The sequence below is a fragment of the Eleginops maclovinus genome, chromosome 20 (genome assembly GCF_036324505.1).
Source record: "Eleginops maclovinus isolate JMC-PN-2008 ecotype Puerto Natales chromosome 20, JC_Emac_rtc_rv5, whole genome shotgun sequence".
NCBI classification, from domain to species: Eukaryota; Metazoa; Chordata; class Actinopteri; order Perciformes; family Eleginopidae; genus Eleginops; species Eleginops maclovinus.
In genome coordinates this window covers 14,186,324-14,204,248 of record NC_086368.1, presented here as the reverse complement: position 1 = coordinate 14,204,248, position 17,925 = coordinate 14,186,324, and the positions used below count along the sequence as shown (strand labels likewise).

The following is a 17,925-nucleotide window of genomic DNA, read 5'->3' as shown; positions in this document are numbered from 1 at the left end:
TACTCGTCTAATAAGTAAAACACCAATCATGCAGCAGAATGAACCTGTTTAATAGGACAACACAATAAAACACAGTCAAAACATATGTGTTTAGTGACACACCTGTCATGTCATAAATGGCACCAATGAATCCAGCAGTAGCACAAACAACATCAGAACACGCATATTTCCTATGGTGGCATCTAACTGATGTATCAGCATAGCAACTTGTAAATGGAAAGTGACACAAAAATTAAACATTTAAAATATTAATTTTCTACTGATCCCTTCTATGTAATTTTTTTATGTGTTAAATTAATTTGTCTTTACAAATAACCAACACTGAAGGGTTTTTTAAAATTCAAAAATAAAATTAGTATTTAAGTGATTGGCATTATCTCCATCACTGATGATCAATCATATCACAAAACACAGAATTTATTTCACAGCGTAACCCATGATGTGGGGTTTGATAAGGAACATGAGTGGTGCTTCCAAGTGTCTCAGCTTGAGGTCAGAGAATCCGGCTGCCTCAAGAGGTTTCCACGTATCCCGGATGATCTCACATCCATCCCCAAAGTAGTACCAAGGAGGCTGCAGAACATGCTGGAAGAAGTAAGTCCAAGTTGAGGGCTCTCCAACAACATGCTCCAGGAAAAAGAAGCCTCCCCCCTGCAAAGCAAATATATGTTATGTCCACACTGTACATTTGGGGAGTTGCCATTGCACTTTGATCAACTGGTGCATTTTCCTAAATGAATGAATAAAAGAAGATAACTGATCTTATAAAGACCATATGTGGCCACCCCCTGTATTATGGCACACACTCATGAAGGCTAAATTGACAAACATGTTTGTGTATTTACAGACAAATGATCAAGTAATCACTAACTTATATAAAAACCATGAGATTATGTGTATAATGTGCTGATGCAGGTGGTTGATTTACATCCCATAGAAGAAAAGGGTTTCCATTGACCTCATGTTTTATAGTGATTGCATTTTTGTTACATTTGGGGTTTTGCCTCAGGCTTACTGTTTAAATCTGAGGAGAATTAAGTTAAATACAAATTAAAATACAGGCTTAATATGTATATTAAACTTGACATTCTGGATTGAACTACTGAGGACATATATAATGACTGAGGGCACCATTTAGGTTGCAACACAGGTCAAAAGTATCAAGAAGCAATAGTGCATGTAGGTTAAAGGTTATGATAAATGTGCTGGTAAATAACAACCTAATTAGGATGTAAACACTCTTAATTTGGCTAGTACATGTGTAAGGGGTCATTTTGCTGCTTTTCATTTGTGTGAAAATAAACCTATAAATAATTATGTAGACTTCTTTGCTTGTTGTTTGTTTAGTGAGCACCATTTTAACCTCCATTCGTGAATGACTAATCCACTAGTTACACATCATTAGAACAGTAGCCTCAATAGAAATACAGGCCTAGACTTTGAGTGCATTTTCTTTGGACTGATTCGTTATTTCAGGAGTAAGGGTCTCACCGGTCTCAGCATGCGCCGTGCCTCCTGCAGAGTTTTCGGTATGTTGTTGACAGAGCAGAGCACCAGGGTGCAGACAACGACGTCTACCGACTCGCTCTCAATTGCCCCCATGTCCTCCCCTGACGCCACCAGAAATCTGTCAAATGTGATGTGGTCATTCCCTTCCATGCTGCTCTTCAGGTATTTCTTGAAATGAGGGTTTGGGTCAGTGCAGATCACCTTGCAGCCGGGCGGATAAAACTCAAAATTGGTGCCAGTTCCACAGCCGATCTCCAAAATAGTTAGCTTGCCATGCTTGTTGAACTCGGGTATACTGCGAAACAGCTCCTTCTTCTTGTCGTGCATTTTCTTGTTGTACATTATTGAACAACGGTACAAACAAATAGGGAAGACACGTTTGTACATTTCATACAAGCCGGCCGCTTTGATCAGATGAAGAGGCAAGCATAAAACATTGAAGATAAAAGTACAAAATATCATCATGAGAGCCATTTCACCGCCCTAAATGCTGTGGCGACCAGTAGTCCGTCAACAACAACAAACTCAACACACAAAACTCCCTGCTGTCTTTATGCATCCGAAACAGGAAGCTGGGAAACGATTTCAAAATAAAAGCCTGCAAACATCCACTTTAACGCAACGTCCTGGTGTGAAATAAGTGTCCCAAAGTCATCATACTGTAACATAAGTCGACGAATTAACCCTAACCGATCATTATGTCTTTACTATGCATCATGTTGTGTTTGAAAAAAGTTAAATATATCTCCATTGAAGTACATTGTAACATTCAACTTAGTGAATTCAACTAAGCTGTTGAGGGAGAAACGGACAGAACAGGCCACGCAAACTTTAACGTTCGCCATTAAAGTTAGCGGTAAGCGACGCTACGTTACTACTAGACAGACACAAAAAACGTGTAATGTATTTTAGAGTAATTGGTCTATGTCTAATTAACTCTTAGTTCCATAGCTAACTAAGGGTTTTAACTTAGCTGCCTGAATTTCCTACGCAAATGTAACGTTAGGCTAACTCTGCCTTAGACAAGTATAAGTTAGCATTAGCATTACACATTACATTAGTGATAAACACGTGTTGTGTCTCTTATCCAGTTTATGAATGTTGTTTAACTTTAAATTATCAGGTAAAGTCTTCAATGATTAAGCTGCATTAATGAATGTAGTTTGTGCCCTTGTGGGCAGAATAAATCCCCAACAAGCTGCAAAACAACTACTCTGACATATTTAACATTTGGTGACACTTCTTGGTAAACTTCTAGGATTACCACTAGTCGTTTTACCATAAAATACATTTGAGGGCGTCCATCCATAATAGGTCAAGTAAGTGGGCAAATAGGGAAATGTATTGACTGTTCAAGTCAGTCACCAGAGTTCAGCTGAGATTTAGTTTAACTTGGTCAAGACAACCAATTAAGAGCAATACGCCTTTTAAGCAAATGCCAAGGGAAGCTGGCTACATCCTTAAACATTGACACCTTTAAATTAAAGCTGTAAGGTTCTCTTTGAGTAATTCATTGCATATGGGATTGCCCTCCATGCTCAACAGGCCCGGCCCTGAGCATTGTTCTGCCCTAGGCATGAGTTTAGCTAGTTCCAGGATCTCTGCCTTTAGTTTGAGTTCAAGTTTTTGTTGTCAATTCTACAGCACAATATGTAAAAATATAATGGAAATGAAGTTATATTCACAAGTATTTTCAATGCTGATTCTATTGAAATGCACTATAATGCAGAAATCCAAACAAGTTGAATGAATGAAAATTAATGCGGCTCTTTTATTTCATGCAGACCTGAGGCTGAACTTCTTCATATTTCCACCAGATGGAGACAGTGTTGGGTAAAATTCAAAACACCTCTTTTTTTAAAATCCAACCCTGTATTTTGAAGGGTGAATGATTTGGAGAAATGGTCACACAAAATGATGTATTCCGTAGACTCAATTTCAGCTGTGTGTGCATGTTTTCAAAGCTGTAAACAAAAACAAAAAAAAAGTTTCTCTTGCTAAAGAGAGCAAAATAGAACATTAATGATGCATCAAAAACATGAATTGGTTATAGACCACATACAATATGCTGAATTACCCCTATAAATTGTTTTACAATTAGCGTGTTCAATATAATGGACGGTGCAGTGTGAATGGTATTTAACAAATCAAGGTTTGTAACCTTTGTCATGAAGGACATGCACTTATGGGAGTGGGCTCTGAACCTTTATATACATTATTCTGTGCTTACAACAGAAATCTTCTGCTTGAGGGAAATACCAGACTATGAGTATTGATAGGATTAAGTCAGTTGTCAGCAGGGGTTTAGTATATGTGGTTACATAGACAGTATTTGGTTATTTAAATATTCATGCAGAATACATTAAAAATGTTGGTCACTGGGTCTATGTAATGTATTTGTCTTAATTTCATTATTTTCAAGATATAATGGCTTTTTAATATGTAACAGTAAAGTGCAGGTGTAAATATTAAAATAAATGAGGAGTGAAATCAATTAAGCTGCTTTAGTTTATGGTAATCTTCATGCTGGCTCACTCATGATGTTTTGAGACTCTGGAATAGAACAGAGCCATCATTGTAAATGTTACTATCACCTGCTTTTCCTTATATGGCAAGTCAAAATGTATTCTGGGAAAATGTTTTTATAAAAAATATTCAAAACTAAACAACTTTGTACCTCCCAAAGCCATTTTTTAAAGTTGAGGTAAATATTAAGATAAATACAGGAGAGATGTACAAGGTTAATTGGTATACCTTAAACGTCACACATTGGTAAGTATTGATTTGTAGGTTGACTTAACTATGCTGGATTTAATACAACAAAACCAACAATGCAACTTGGCTACTGCCCCGCTGGTATAGGCTATATGCTATGGTTTGAATAATATAACTTGAGTTGTAATTTTCAAAAACTTTTTCTTAAAACTTTCAAGTATTTTTAAAATGAACTATGACAAATAACATTTTAAAAACTTCAAACATACATTTGTCAACATATAGGTAAATGCCATCACCTTCATTCTCATTTCACTTCCAGGTCTGATTCTAAAAAGATGTTATCACACCCCTAAGTTTTTATCATAGCAGATCAATATTAAAAACATATATATGTTGTCTATCGCAATACCCATCCCAACCAGAATATCAATTTCCGTTGTTACATGAACAGTGTTTTGTTTTTTTTTCTGCTTACGATGCTGCGGTCTCTTGTCCGTTATTGAAACTAAAGGCATTTACCGACACTCCCTTACAATTTGCTGAGAGTCATCAATTATGCAGGGTAGCCGCACGCACTGGGAAGGAAGATAGCAGCAACAATATGGCGACAGCCGTTACTCTGGACTCTTTTCTACATCTGCAGTTCATTGACAGCTCTCTGGATTTGTGTTAATGTGGAAAAAAGTAAGTAGACAGTCTGTTTTCTGCTTTGTCTGGTTTTTCATGTCGTGGGATGGATCGCAGTTCTACTTTGTCGACTGACTGCATCCCAGTGCCGCAGAGCGGTCCCTCTCTCAGCATCTTTTCCTAGCGTCTGTGGAGGGCTCCTTGCCAGTAAATGGAAAAATATTTAAGCGAGGTACCAATTACAAGAAGGGAAAATGTGATTTTCTGAGGGGACTCACGGATGTGTGAGACGACGCGGTAGAAAACAGGGAGACAGCAGGTTATTTGGGGTGTTGGCCTGCCGCTGGATGGAATGACATTTCCCTGTGTCAGAATGTGAAACATACGCATACGGGATGTTGAAGTGAGATCATGTCAAACTTCTGTGAGTGCAGACAATACCAAGCCTGCATACTCCGAGTGCATGAATAATGCGTCGCTTGCAAAATCATTTTAGGTAGCAATTTCCTCGTTACCATTATTTTATAACTATGATACTTTTACCCCCCACCCCCACACTCCACCTCTGCGCCCCCTCCCTCTTGCAATCTCGTAGGAGACTGTATTGCGTGAGGAGGTAGGTGCGTCTTTAGTTTGGCAGTCCTCAAAGGGGCCGCGGCACCCTTTTCTGCTGTTTTCACGAAATCTCAGACATTAAAAACACATTTTGCACTATAGTATTCCTCTATAAAACCGCACCATATGGATACTGTGCATCTTGGTCGGCTTGACTATCTATACGGGTGTGGTATAGCCTTAAGACCGTTTTAGTTTATGTATTTATTTATTTTGCTGTAAATATTTTACCTTTTTAGATGTGAAATCTGGTTGTGCTATGTGCTGCTGTGACTTGAAGCCAGGGATGTGTTGTAAGGACATGGCTTGTGCATTCAACTAACCTAGTATGAGTTTGTTAGTTAGAGCCTATAGCAGCAATAAACCACACTGCAGTATTTTAGGCTTTGGCCCTATAGGACAACGGCGCGCCTCGCTATTAAACAGTGGACTTTCCCTATCAGGAAATGAAAGGCACTTGCATGATAAGACAAACAATGTGAAGGGGAGCGGGTGTTTTTTATTCCATACGGGGAGAAAGTTATCCGCGGTTTTCTTTATTTGTGTTTATTTCTTCAGTGGCCTGATGTTCTATTCTTCACCCCCCGCCCCTCGCCCATCGCCTGTCCTTTGAGGGATAAAAACGTGTTAAACTGAATTATCATAGCTCATCACAAATTCCGGTCAGGACGACTTAACCCTTGCTGAAATTGACTCAGCTCAGGCATGAAGTGGCACCCACCCGTATAGGACATTAGGGACCTCTTAAATTATTTTTATGCCAAGTTATTCCGTCAGTTATTTTGGACTCGGTCTTGTTGGGCTCACCTATTCTCAGGGATGCTGTGTATTTGGACTGAGATGACATCTAGTGACAGGCAACATTAAGACATCGCTGCAGGAAATGAAGGATGTGTAAGTTTTTTTTTCACCGGCCCATGTGACTCCTCCTCACTAGCACCGTGTCGCCGCGGTGTCCTGTTCGCTCCATCTGATGTCAGGTCATCATCACAGTGCATAGTGCACGATAGGAGACTTCAGCAGGTGAAGGGACGGAGGCCGTGGTGCGTTTGGATGCATTTGCTCTGCACAGAGGACGCAGTAGGCTATACAGGAGCATTTTTTGCTAAACGCTGCTGTTCCGGACCGCAACACGCTCGTATTTTCCCTGGGAAGCAAAGGAGCCTGCTGGAGTTGATGGTCTTCACTGTCATCCATCAGCTTTACTCGCGGAATCCCTTAACTCATAACGGATTTAACGGAATCTGTTATAGGTCATTAGCAGCGCGCATTTTGTATACCAATTACGTGCGGTAATATAATTAACTGTAATTGATATAAGAGTTTACATAGCAGTATGTTTTTTATGACATGTGATAGCCATATTGTTGCGTTTCATGCCGTGTTTCTCGTATGACCTAGGGAGTTAATGGAAACCGACAGTATTGAGCAACATCTGCAGCATTTTTAGACTGATTCCCCCGGTCGCCTTGCCTGTGTTTAAGGAATGTCCCAGCGTTTTGTGCGAAGTGTAGGCTACATGCGCACTGCTGGCCATGCTATTGCATCCTGGTTTGAATCACCTTGACGGTAGATCAATTGATGTAGCATTGGTAGAAGGAGACTTGGAGGTTGTGCCGAGGTTGGGTTACTTGAATCAGACTTCATTCCTCTTCTGGTTGGCTGTGCTGTTTCTCCGAAGATACTGGGCTGTTGGATTTATATCTGCCTTTGGATTTCTTCTAATTTCTTTCTGATTTATTTCCAGGTCTGTACCCTTGTTATAGTCTTCATTAATGTTGCACACACTGTCTATTTTTTTATAGACGGAACTGTGACTTCATTATCAAATATGTTGTATCAAACACTATGGCCATCAGCCAGCTGGGGAGAGAAATGCTTCTGTTTTATAGCCTGAAGACATGCAGATGATAATGTTATTACAGCCTTACTTTTTAAGCAATGAGTCAGAGCCCCAGAGGTTATAATATCATATTCAGACCGGCATTCATTGGTTGACTATGTTTGAACACAGTTTAGCAGTTAATTGTGCTTTCATATTTGCCAGTCGGTATTTAAAGATGTAAGAAACCTGAATGCACACAGTAAACTGTGTGTTGGGTGTGCTGTTGCATGTGATAAACACAGGCCATCTTACACGTTTTAATTTCTCTTAAACTAACAAATAAGCAGCTGGATGGGTTCTTCAAAGATAGCACAAAACAACTACATGACTGCATTTGTTAAAGTTAGCTCAGTGTATGGTCCCTTAACAAATGAACTGCCAACATTTGAATTAGTGTTATGCAATCAACCTCCACATTCATTTCTTTACCACACATCCCATCTGTATTATTTGTTTGATTTAGGATTGTTTTGACTCCTTGCCATTTTGTACAAGACATGTGTAAAATGTACTTATACCTACATTCTACTTATTTATTATATGTTGACAGTGATAGCCGTTTGGGCCCAACCAGAGAGATATCCAAAGCTAAAAATGAGCTTAAGTGTATAGAGCCGTAGACCTGGATGTTTATTCTTTAGCATTAGCATCACATCATGTATTCATTGTTAATATCAACAACATGGTAGTTTATGGATATACATAACTGTACTTCAGTTTTTTTTGGCCTTGTTAGATATAAGAATATTGTCCTCAAAAAAAAACTTGGGAAGGAGATATGCAGACAAATTAGTTCTTGGTGGGATCAAGAGCCCTATTTCACTCCCTGTTAAGGTCGCATAGATGAGAGCAAAAGGGAATTTGATGCTGTCTACTATATAGGCTGGGTACCTAGGTTTTGCTTTTGTGGATACAGGATCAGTGCTTTAGTCATCAAGGTTGATGTACAGAGCAGAAATAATGCATACTGGCCCATGTTCTTACTGTTTGCACTTTTCCAGCTTTATTTTGCTTTGTTTGCGTTCCCTAGCAGAACTAGAAAATTCCATCTGCAAGGCTTTCAGCTGCACTGAAACTGAAAAGCGATGCCAAGCAACTGGACTTACATTTAAATGTGTCAACCAATTTCATCATTACCATCCGTGTCCAGTCATTTGTATTAATAAATGTACACTGACAATACAAATGATAATTTACATCATTTAAAAAATATTATTACATTTTTCATTTTGTGTTCCATCCTTTTTTCAACATCCTCTTTGATCCGGACCTTATGCACTCACTTTCTCATTCTATGTCCCTCTCTTCCTCGCAGAGCTGGATGTCTCTGATGGAAAACTAATAAAGGGGGAATAGCTGCAGGATGAAAACATGGCCGCACCCCTTATGTCACCCCCAGGACCTGACAGCTTCAAGAAATTCACCCCGGAGTCACTCGCTAACATCGAGAAGCGTATCCAAGAGGAAAAGAACAAGAAGCCACCCAAACCCCGATCGGACAGTAGTCACCGTGACACGTCTGATGAAAATGACCCCAAGCCCAACAGTGACCTGGAGGCTGGGAAGAGCCTGCCGTTCATCTACGGCGATGTTCCTAGAGGAATGTCGGGCGTACCGCTGGAGGATTTGGATCCATACTATCAGAACCTGAACCTGAAAGTGAGTTCTCACACTGGCCACATTCACTACCCAGTTTCACCCCAAACACTCAAATGAAGGCGCATTTGCTTAATGTAGTTTTATAGATAGTGAGAACAATCACACATGTTTTATTCAGCTGTTGTGTTGAACCTTCAAGTGTGTTTAGTGTTTATCCTTTTTCTCTTGTGAAATTGCAAATATTTGAAATTGTGCCATACACAAAGGTGATAGGAAATTCACTGCAATAACAGATTCAGGTTTCAAATGAATTCCTTCAAAATTGAAGTTATTGTGCTCAATACAAAGGAAGATAACCTGGAGACATGTAAGACCTTTTGATACTTTAAAGTCCCCTACAGAGGCTTACCTACAGTCACTGCATTATTAGATCATAAACAACCTCTGAGTGATTTTAGTTCACCTCTACAATTAAAGAAATTCAGTTCATACTAAAGCAATGCTGTCTTCGGTCACAGGTGATTCTCATAAGGGTTTCTGCAGCTTTCTTTTATTATTCGTGATAATTCATGGTGAAGATGATGTGACAGCTGGAGGAAATGACCAATTTAATATATATGCGTATGTGCAATTAATACTAGTGCTCATTAAATTATTTTATGATAAAACACATTTACAGATCACAACAGCTCTGTCCCAAAGCAGACAGAATGCATAATGGTTGCACTACTCGTTTTGGATGCGCTGTAACCGGTTCATTGTGATCAACATTCGGTTCTGCAATGTTTTCACTGTTGTTCAAATTAATCAACACAAGTGGGTTCACGTAAGTATTGTAGTATGCAAAAATATTTGGATTCTCACCCCTAAACTAGACGGTTAGTGCAATAAATAATGTTAACAGATATTTAGTAACTCTGTCTCATATCAAAATGTAAATATGGAAACTTTTTTTACTTATTTTGTAATTACACACAGTTTGCTACTCTTATTGTGCTCCCTTAAGAAAATACATGGTAAAAGATATGACATTTTAGAAATGACTAAGAAGGTCAGATCATTATAAATCTGTCTTTGTTGCTGAACGTAATGACTTTAAAACTCAAGTAAAAGGCGATTGACAGATGCTTTGAGTGAAGTAATCACAAAGATGGACACTCTGGAATTGTGACAGAAAGTAGCTTGACTTTAACTTTCCATAACTGGCACAGGTCTGAGTAATAGAACATTTATCAATTTGATCAAAAACGTTTTTGTTGAGATATTATGGTTTGTGGTTGTGTGTTTTTAGCCAAACAGCTGCCGTGGTGCAAACATAGCAGCTAGGTGGCTATGCTAGCAAGTTTTGCATGTACTACATGATTGGCTTGGGTGGTGGTATCAGTGCTACTGTTGTTCAAGATCATATTGTGAGTTTTCACCTCAGATATACCACATACTCAAATTGTTTCTAAAAATGCTTCTAAATTGATGCAATATAGGTGCAGACAACACAAACCCCTAATCTCCCTATCTTCTCTCTAAGTTATGTTTTTGATAACTTTTATGACGCTCATTTCTATGATTCATTATAAACATATTTAAAATGTGTAATAAGATTGATTTAGTTTTGTGTAATTATTGTTATACACACTGAGCGTTATCTCTAATGATTTCTAAGAGCAATCTTTTCACATAATAAGCATAAGCTTTTTATAAGAACATTTCTGCATCATAATAGCTTTTAATTCATGGTCACTGTGACATTTAAGAGTGATTTTTTTTTTACTAAAAGCAAACAAATTATAGCAAACTTATAACCAGCTTGTAATGTATATAATCAGTGTATTCCTCAGAAATGTAATCACTCTACTTAAGGCACACGATGACCTATTAGTGTAGAATATAATCACATTATACAATTATGGGTAGTATATAACATTATGGTCCATGAAACATAAATTAGCATTAGTATGCTTTATAAAGCATTTTGAATGTTTATCAGTGCTTAAAACTACAATTTATTTTATATATACAGTGCTATAAGCTGATTTTATCGCAATATAAGTATGCTTATAATGCATTATAGACACGGGTGTCACAAAAAGTAAAACCATATACTTTTTATTAACTAGAACAAGACTTTATAGGCTTCTTTCCCACACAATCTTGTCTGTGCCCTTATTTTAGTGCCGCACTAGATAGAGAGGAATGTGAGGGCACAAGATGACAGGAGAGGACAGAAAGTGGAGAGAAAAGGGCAGGAGGAAATGTAGAACCTTCAGCTGTATAGACATTTGGGGTAGCCAGTCTTCTGTGTGGTAATAATGTGTAAGAGAATCTGCGGCCTGCACAGCAGCAAGAAGTCCAGTCAGCAGACCGGCAATCTCATCCAGCAGCACTCTCTCATAGGGCGGATGCAACTATCAAGTGTATTTGCCTTTTGTGATCTATTGATCCACAGCATAGTTCAGTGGTGGCCACAGGAAAGGGTTGCATTCTTGTCTTATTACCCTTCCCCGCTCATTATTATTGCCAGTACATTGTTCTTTACTTTCCTCTAATTTGTTGCTGAGATCTTTTTCATGACCTCCACTCACATGCCTCCTCACCCTCCCATATATGTGATGGTGTGTGTACAGGAGAGACCACAGTGAGAACATTATTTATAACAAAACGTGAATATTTTGACGTTATGTTTCTGTAAAGAACATAACAGATATACACAGAACATATTAAGCCCTACAAAAACTGAAGACTCAGCCGGAAGAGTAAAGACCTCAAAGCTTTGCAAGACTCAATTACAGTATGATACTGTACAATTGTGCATTTGTTTCTTTTTTTTTGTTATGCGTAAGGAGTGCTGGTGTTGTTTAATCCTTGTAAGTCTGTGTGTCATCATGGCCAAATGTGCTTCTGGAGACACCCTCTGTAGTGGGAAGTACCTCAGACGCCATTTTAAATACTTTGCCAGGGGCTTATATTTCTGTTTGTGGACAGATTGTTACCATGATAGGTTCACAACCGTGCAAGGAGCAGTTACCCATTTTACTGGTGGATTGGGATCAAAATGATGGTGTGGTTTGATTGAAATCAAGATGGTCAAATCATTCATATAAATACAGACCTTACAAATTATAGAAATTAAGTCCTTATTCATCTTTTTCCCAAATTATTGGCAACAGATGTGAAATATGATACCACCTACATTATCAGAATGACAGGGTTGCTATTCCAAACAAGAGATGGTTCAACTACAAAATGAGTGTTCTTTCCAAATGATTTTTGGTCAGAATGTTGAACCATTAGAAAGATGAATGGAGGGATGTATACTCAAAGTAGATGTGTAGGATGAGATGAGATGTAGTATACAAGTTTGTTTTCTACATTCACCCGATAAACATAACCATTTTTTGTTAAACTTAAATAGAGAAATTAATAAAAATATCAATGACCTGAGTAAGTTGTTACCATAAAGACACAATCACAGCTTCAGCCCTTCATTCTCTGGCTTCTAAACAGCTACACTAGTGCAGTCATTGCAATGGTTCCTTTCTAATTTGAACACATTAAGGTCATTTCAAAAGGGTAGGATGTGACAGTAGCCTAGAGAGTAAGTGTATCAAACAATGCTATTGCCCCTACATATGTGTATTAATGAAGCTTCTGGCTTGCCTTTATTCTGCTTAGACAATATCTGCTAACCTCATCACACCCATCTATGTGTTGTGTCAGCAAGTTCAATAAGAGTAACAGGTTAAGACCTCTTCTTCCCTCTCCCTCTTACTATTATTCATATCAATTATTTCCTAATCCATTAATGTATTCGTCCTTTATCATACTTGAGGAAATGCCTCTAAGTATATTCATGTTTAGCGTCCATTCCTCCTCTGTTCTTCCTGTCCTCACCTTTCTGGGCTGCTCGTCTCCTCTACGCGACCGACAGTCATCCTATCGCTCGCCATTGCTCTATATGTCAATGAGTGTGTCAGCTGCAGGAAACCTGATCACAGCACTCATGCATCAAAGAGAGGAAGAGGGGGCAGTGGTGAGGAGGAGAAATGCAGCGTTGCAGTTCTTGTTTTCCCCTGTGACGGGGAGAGGACTGCCTGGGCTTTTCAAATGTCTGATGTGATTAGGCAATGTTAAAGCTGCTGTGGTCACGCAAGAGGGATGGATGGAGGGCATAGTGTTTTACCCCCGCACTGGAGCACACATATGTGCTTATGGGTGGGATGTGGGGGGGGGGGGGGTATGTTATAAATGGAAGTACAGTTAAGATCATGATTCAGCTTGAATTGGCAATTGAGCCGTTTGGAGATCAGGTTTTGTTAATGCAGAGGCTTTTTTAGTCCTCCTTTTGGTACTGTGTTATAACAGGAGTGTGCAGCAGACCAGTCATTGCTGTTCAGACTTCTGCAGGGCAGCAGCTACTAGCGAGCTCACAAAGGGAGCTCACGGCTATAGCAGTAAGCAGCCTCTGAGTCTCAGCATGTAGCACTGTACACACCATTTCATTATGCTGCTGTCCCACCATCTCTGTCTCTGTGTGTGTCTCTGTCCATTACTCGCTCCCATCCTCTGGCGTTTTTCAGGGTGTAGTAAATTAGAGGGAGGGCCAGGCTTTAGTGCTTTGTCTGAGTCCTCAGTCTCTGATGACACAGCATCCTCCTGTACTGAACTGAGTGGGGAAGGGAAGGAGGGTGGGGGGTTGGGGTGGGGGGTGAATGTGCTTCCACTGCTAGCAAGGTTTAGTATAGAGAAAGAGGGTGGGGTATGTAGCGGAAACTGTTTGTAGCACAGCTTACAGCTAAAGAAGTGGGATGACGCATTTTTTTGATTTGGTATAATATGAAGGGAAATGAGTTTGCAGACACACATTGTTTGGGGCAGGACTGGCTGAGTCCTCATTGCAGTGAGCTCTCTCAGACACACACAAATTATGTTTCTGGCTAGAACGCTAATACATATGTGTTCCTTATGAGATCAGCATTGTTGTGTCACAAAGCATTAGAAGTTTTATGGTGAACAGTATGAAAGCTGACATAATGTTGATATTTTTACTTCTTTGTAAATTGAATCAGAATGCACTTCAATACCAGGTGGTGGATCCAGAATGGGCTAAAATCCAGCTAATAGTGTATGTGTGTCATGTTTTGTCCTGCAAAGAGGCTTGTGAATACAGATATGTTCTTGAAAAGGTCTTATGAGTTCTGATTTATGTCATTTTATATCTTGGTTTATGAAGGTCATTTAGGGCTCCAATTAAACATTTTTCAAACAAACAGATAATAAAATGTTTAGTCTTTTTAAAGATCATCAGTGGTGAATACAGTTTCCTCTCACCACAGTTAATATTTCAAGCTGCCTGTTGTCTAATAGATCCATTATCCTTATTTATCATTTAAGGGCTCAGTTTATTGCCATCTTCTTTAAGGTCTACAGTCCAAATCTGCTGTCAGTTAATAGACCAGTGTGTGTTAGGCTGAGGTCCTGGGATGATTAAGAGAAGAACAACCCCCCACCAACCCACGTTTAAGGCTCTATTGTTTCCCTCCTTAGATCTCACTCAGCTCCGTTTCTCTCTCTCTCTGTCTACCCCTCCTTGTCTCATTCTCAGTTTCTCTCTCTGCTGCATGCTTACCCAGTCCTCCTCCTCTCTCCGTCTACCCATCCATCTCAGGTTTGGCTCTCTCCCCTCTGCAGCTCTCTGGCTTTCTGTTCTGCATCACTCCCCCTCCACCCCCTCATCTCTCTCTCTCTCTCTCTCTCTGCTGCTGTCCCATACCCCTGCAAGCCCCTCTTTATATCACTGCTCCACTATTTCTCCTTCTTCTCCCACACACACACACACACACACACACACACACACACACACACACACACACACACACACACACACACACACACACACACACACACACACACACACACACACACACACACACACACACACACACTGTCCTCGCAGCTGCATTCTGCCTCCCGATTCTTGCATATGTGCCTTTTTCTTTAACGCTCTGTGGAGAATTAGCAACATTTTACCAGCTTTGCAGCAAATAAAGTCAAGCTTGCTCTGCTGAGGTGTGTGTTTATATTTTATACTTTACATTTTATAAATATGTAATAACGTAGGCAGATTGCTTCAGTAGGTGTGTGTGTGTGTGTGTGTGTGTGTGTGTGTGTGTGTGTGTGTGTGTGTGTGTGTGTGTGTGTGTGTGTGTGTGTGTGTGTGTGTGTGTGTGTGTGTGTGTGTGTGTGTGTGTGTTTGTGTGAGACTGTAGAGAGTATTGTGTTACATAGTGTGATCCATTGTGCCTGTGCACTTTCATACTTTAATCCATCCAAGCATAGATGCAACCCCTCCTTGCTCTCTTAAGCTTACCAGTGCACTGCATGGTTGAATGTGTTGTGGAAAACAAAATCTTCTATCCAGTGACAATTAATTCAGTGTCACCAAAACACTCACTGTTTACCCACTTTACAGTGTTAATCCATGAGGACATGAGTGTTTGATTAATCAATGGATCACTGTTAAGAAAATAAACGATCGGGAAATGATCTATCTTGTGTTCATTGAGTTTGTGTTTTTTAATAGGGCTGTAAAAATAGCCCATCACATTGCAGCCTTTGTAAAGCAAAATAATAGGTATAGTATTTTATATCCTTCAGTGATTGATCAGTTCTTGAATAATGTGGCTCAATCAATTAAGGAAATGGCCTTACATTTGCATCCCTTGTTGTTATGGTGCCAGGTTGCCATGTTTGCGTCAACAGCAGATTCTTCTTTCTCCACATTTACACACTTCATTGAGTAGCTAAAGAAAGCGTCTTTATAGTTGAATTCCATATTCTTGGGGAAATTGTATTTACCATATAGTGGAGAGGATGGAAAGCTTGGACTTTTGAAGGACAAAGCATGTGCTTTCTAAACCATCATGTTTAAAATATGTTTTTGCCTTCAGAACTGAAGTTTTCAATGACGTTTTAAAAATCCATAGGCTTCACATTGATTAACATATTGAACATAGTTATGCATGCGGGGGCATCTGTTAAGTGCTAATGAGATACTGCTCATTTTACAACCTCCCCTTTCCTCCACATACTGTATTTGCTTGTTCAGCAAAACGCTTGACCTCTAAAATAAAAAGATTTTCCCTTTGAACAGGACTGTAGGTCTTGTCTGTGTTCCTGTTTGTATTGTGTCGGTTTAGTATTCCTCATGTCTCAATGTGACTGGAATATTTTAAGTAGTGCAGATGCTTATTGGCATAAAAGAACAGGAGAGGGGAAGGGAGTGAGAGAGAGAGAGGAGTCTTCTGATGCAGAGAATACATTTTGTCTTTCCCCAGACTGCAGACGCTATTTTTAATTTAATTAGATTTCAGGACACCACTTCTCTCAGGACACTTCCAGTCGCCTTCCCATTTCTTAAGTGTTTCCCCCGGTGTGAACCATAAACTTGCTGTGGATGTATTTTGATGTATTTTGTTCCTGGTGCCATATGCATATTAAAGACCAAAGACCATTTATCATATATATATGCTCTCCAGCCAGCGGGTTCTCATCCTACTACCATCAGTATCATTGTGAATGCAGCTATTATTATTATACCTCAAAGCGAAGGGCTAGTACATTGGAGTTTGCTTTTATTATTTGTGCTGGCTGCATGCATTTTATCTGATGCACAACATTTTGGCAACTTATTTTTCTGTAAATTGAATTGTAGTTTTTAAAATAACTACAATTCTGCGTTTTACAGACGCTGTTCACTGCATTTATATATATTCACAAAAGTATTGTTCACCTAAAGCAACATGATGTAAGAATCTGTGTTTTTTCTTATATAGCACTTTAGTATGCTAGAGTTCAAGTCATATAAACACCGCTCTCTCAAAAATGGACAGAGGTAATGTTGCATGTGCAATTGTTACGATTAAATTACTGACAAAAGGATCAGAAGCTAGCTTGTGTTGCTTAGACTGTCGAACATCGAGGAGGTGCATTCACATTATTCTGCTTTAATGTTGAATCTGATGGAGTTAAAAGAGAAATTAGTGTCTGATATGATTTCATTTCTTCAGTGTTCTTCCATACTGGTCTCATACAGGACATGCTTGTCTTTATGTAACCTGTAAATAATGTCAGTGGTGTCATAAATATACATGAGGGGATGTGGTAAGAAAGAAAAAAACACTCGGACAGTGTAAGCATTTATTACTCATCCAAACCACTCATTTGTAAAGTCTCCCAGTACTGTATTTGCTTATAAATAATGCTTTTACTTCTCACTCAGACCCCACATTGTCTTTGTCCAAATATCTGCACAAACAAACAGACGATGCTGCCTCACCCTAGTGCACAGCCCCACTTGGCCCAGTGCTGTTTATGGGTGGGGAGTGGTTGTTGAGAGCCTCGAGTCAGCAGATCTGCTGCTGATCGATGACAGCATTTGCGGTTCTCTTCCAGTAAGAGCTTTAAACTTGGGGCAAAGAGAGTCATTTGGCCACAAAGAGGGGAGAACTTCCCATGCATCTGTCTGCTGCTTGCGGCGCTATTGTCATGGTGGAAAGATATTCAGGACAGAGACTCAGAATGATGCAACCTGAACAAAGGTGTTAACTATACTGCTGTCTCAAAACTGTGGGAAATATAGACCCATCTCAATCTTGAATGGAGACATACACAAAAATTAGATGTTAAAGGTTGAACAGTTTGACAGCAGAAGATCAAACAGGATTCGTAAACCAACTCTACATATTGTCGACTAAGCACAAGGGACTAAAAAAAGTACTACGCAAGGATGTTGTCAAAAACCCCTGAATTTCCTCTTTTTATGTAACCCTCGGTACAGACAGTGTGTCCAAAGAAAGGAAATTGATGGCATTACAATAAGAAGCAAATTAAAAGAGAACCCTCTTTTGAAGTGAATGATGTTATCCTCATTATATAAAAGAGAAACAGAATACATAATTTAACACATGTGAAAAATA

General features: G+C 39.3%; 2 protein-coding genes across 2 annotated transcripts in view; one reads left to right on the top strand and one right to left on the bottom strand.

The window, feature by feature from the left end:
* Nucleotides 1-29: 29 nt before the first annotated feature.
* Nucleotides 30-2,077, bottom strand: tmt1a.1 (thiol methyltransferase 1A, tandem duplicate 1). Its single transcript, XM_063911868.1, has 2 exons — nucleotides 1,492-2,077; nucleotides 30-651 (listed from the first exon to the last, which is right to left on the bottom strand). Exons 1-2 carry the CDS (start codon nucleotides 1,981-1,983, stop codon nucleotides 418-420), a joined length of 726 nt encoding a protein of 241 aa, XP_063767938.1. The 5' UTR covers nucleotides 1,984-2,077; the 3' UTR covers nucleotides 30-417.
* Nucleotides 2,078-4,774: 2,697 nt separating this feature from the next.
* scn8ab (sodium channel, voltage gated, type VIII, alpha subunit b) overlaps nucleotides 4,775-17,925 on the top strand; it is a 47,922-nt gene continuing 34,771 nt past the window's right edge. The window contains exons 1-2 of the mRNA XM_063910512.1: nucleotides 4,775-4,911; nucleotides 8,670-9,013. Coding sequence (XP_063766582.1) covers nucleotides 8,726-9,013 — 288 coding nt within the window. The 5' untranslated portion in view covers nucleotides 4,775-4,911; nucleotides 8,670-8,725. The remainder of the gene's footprint in view (nucleotides 4,912-8,669; nucleotides 9,014-17,925) is intronic.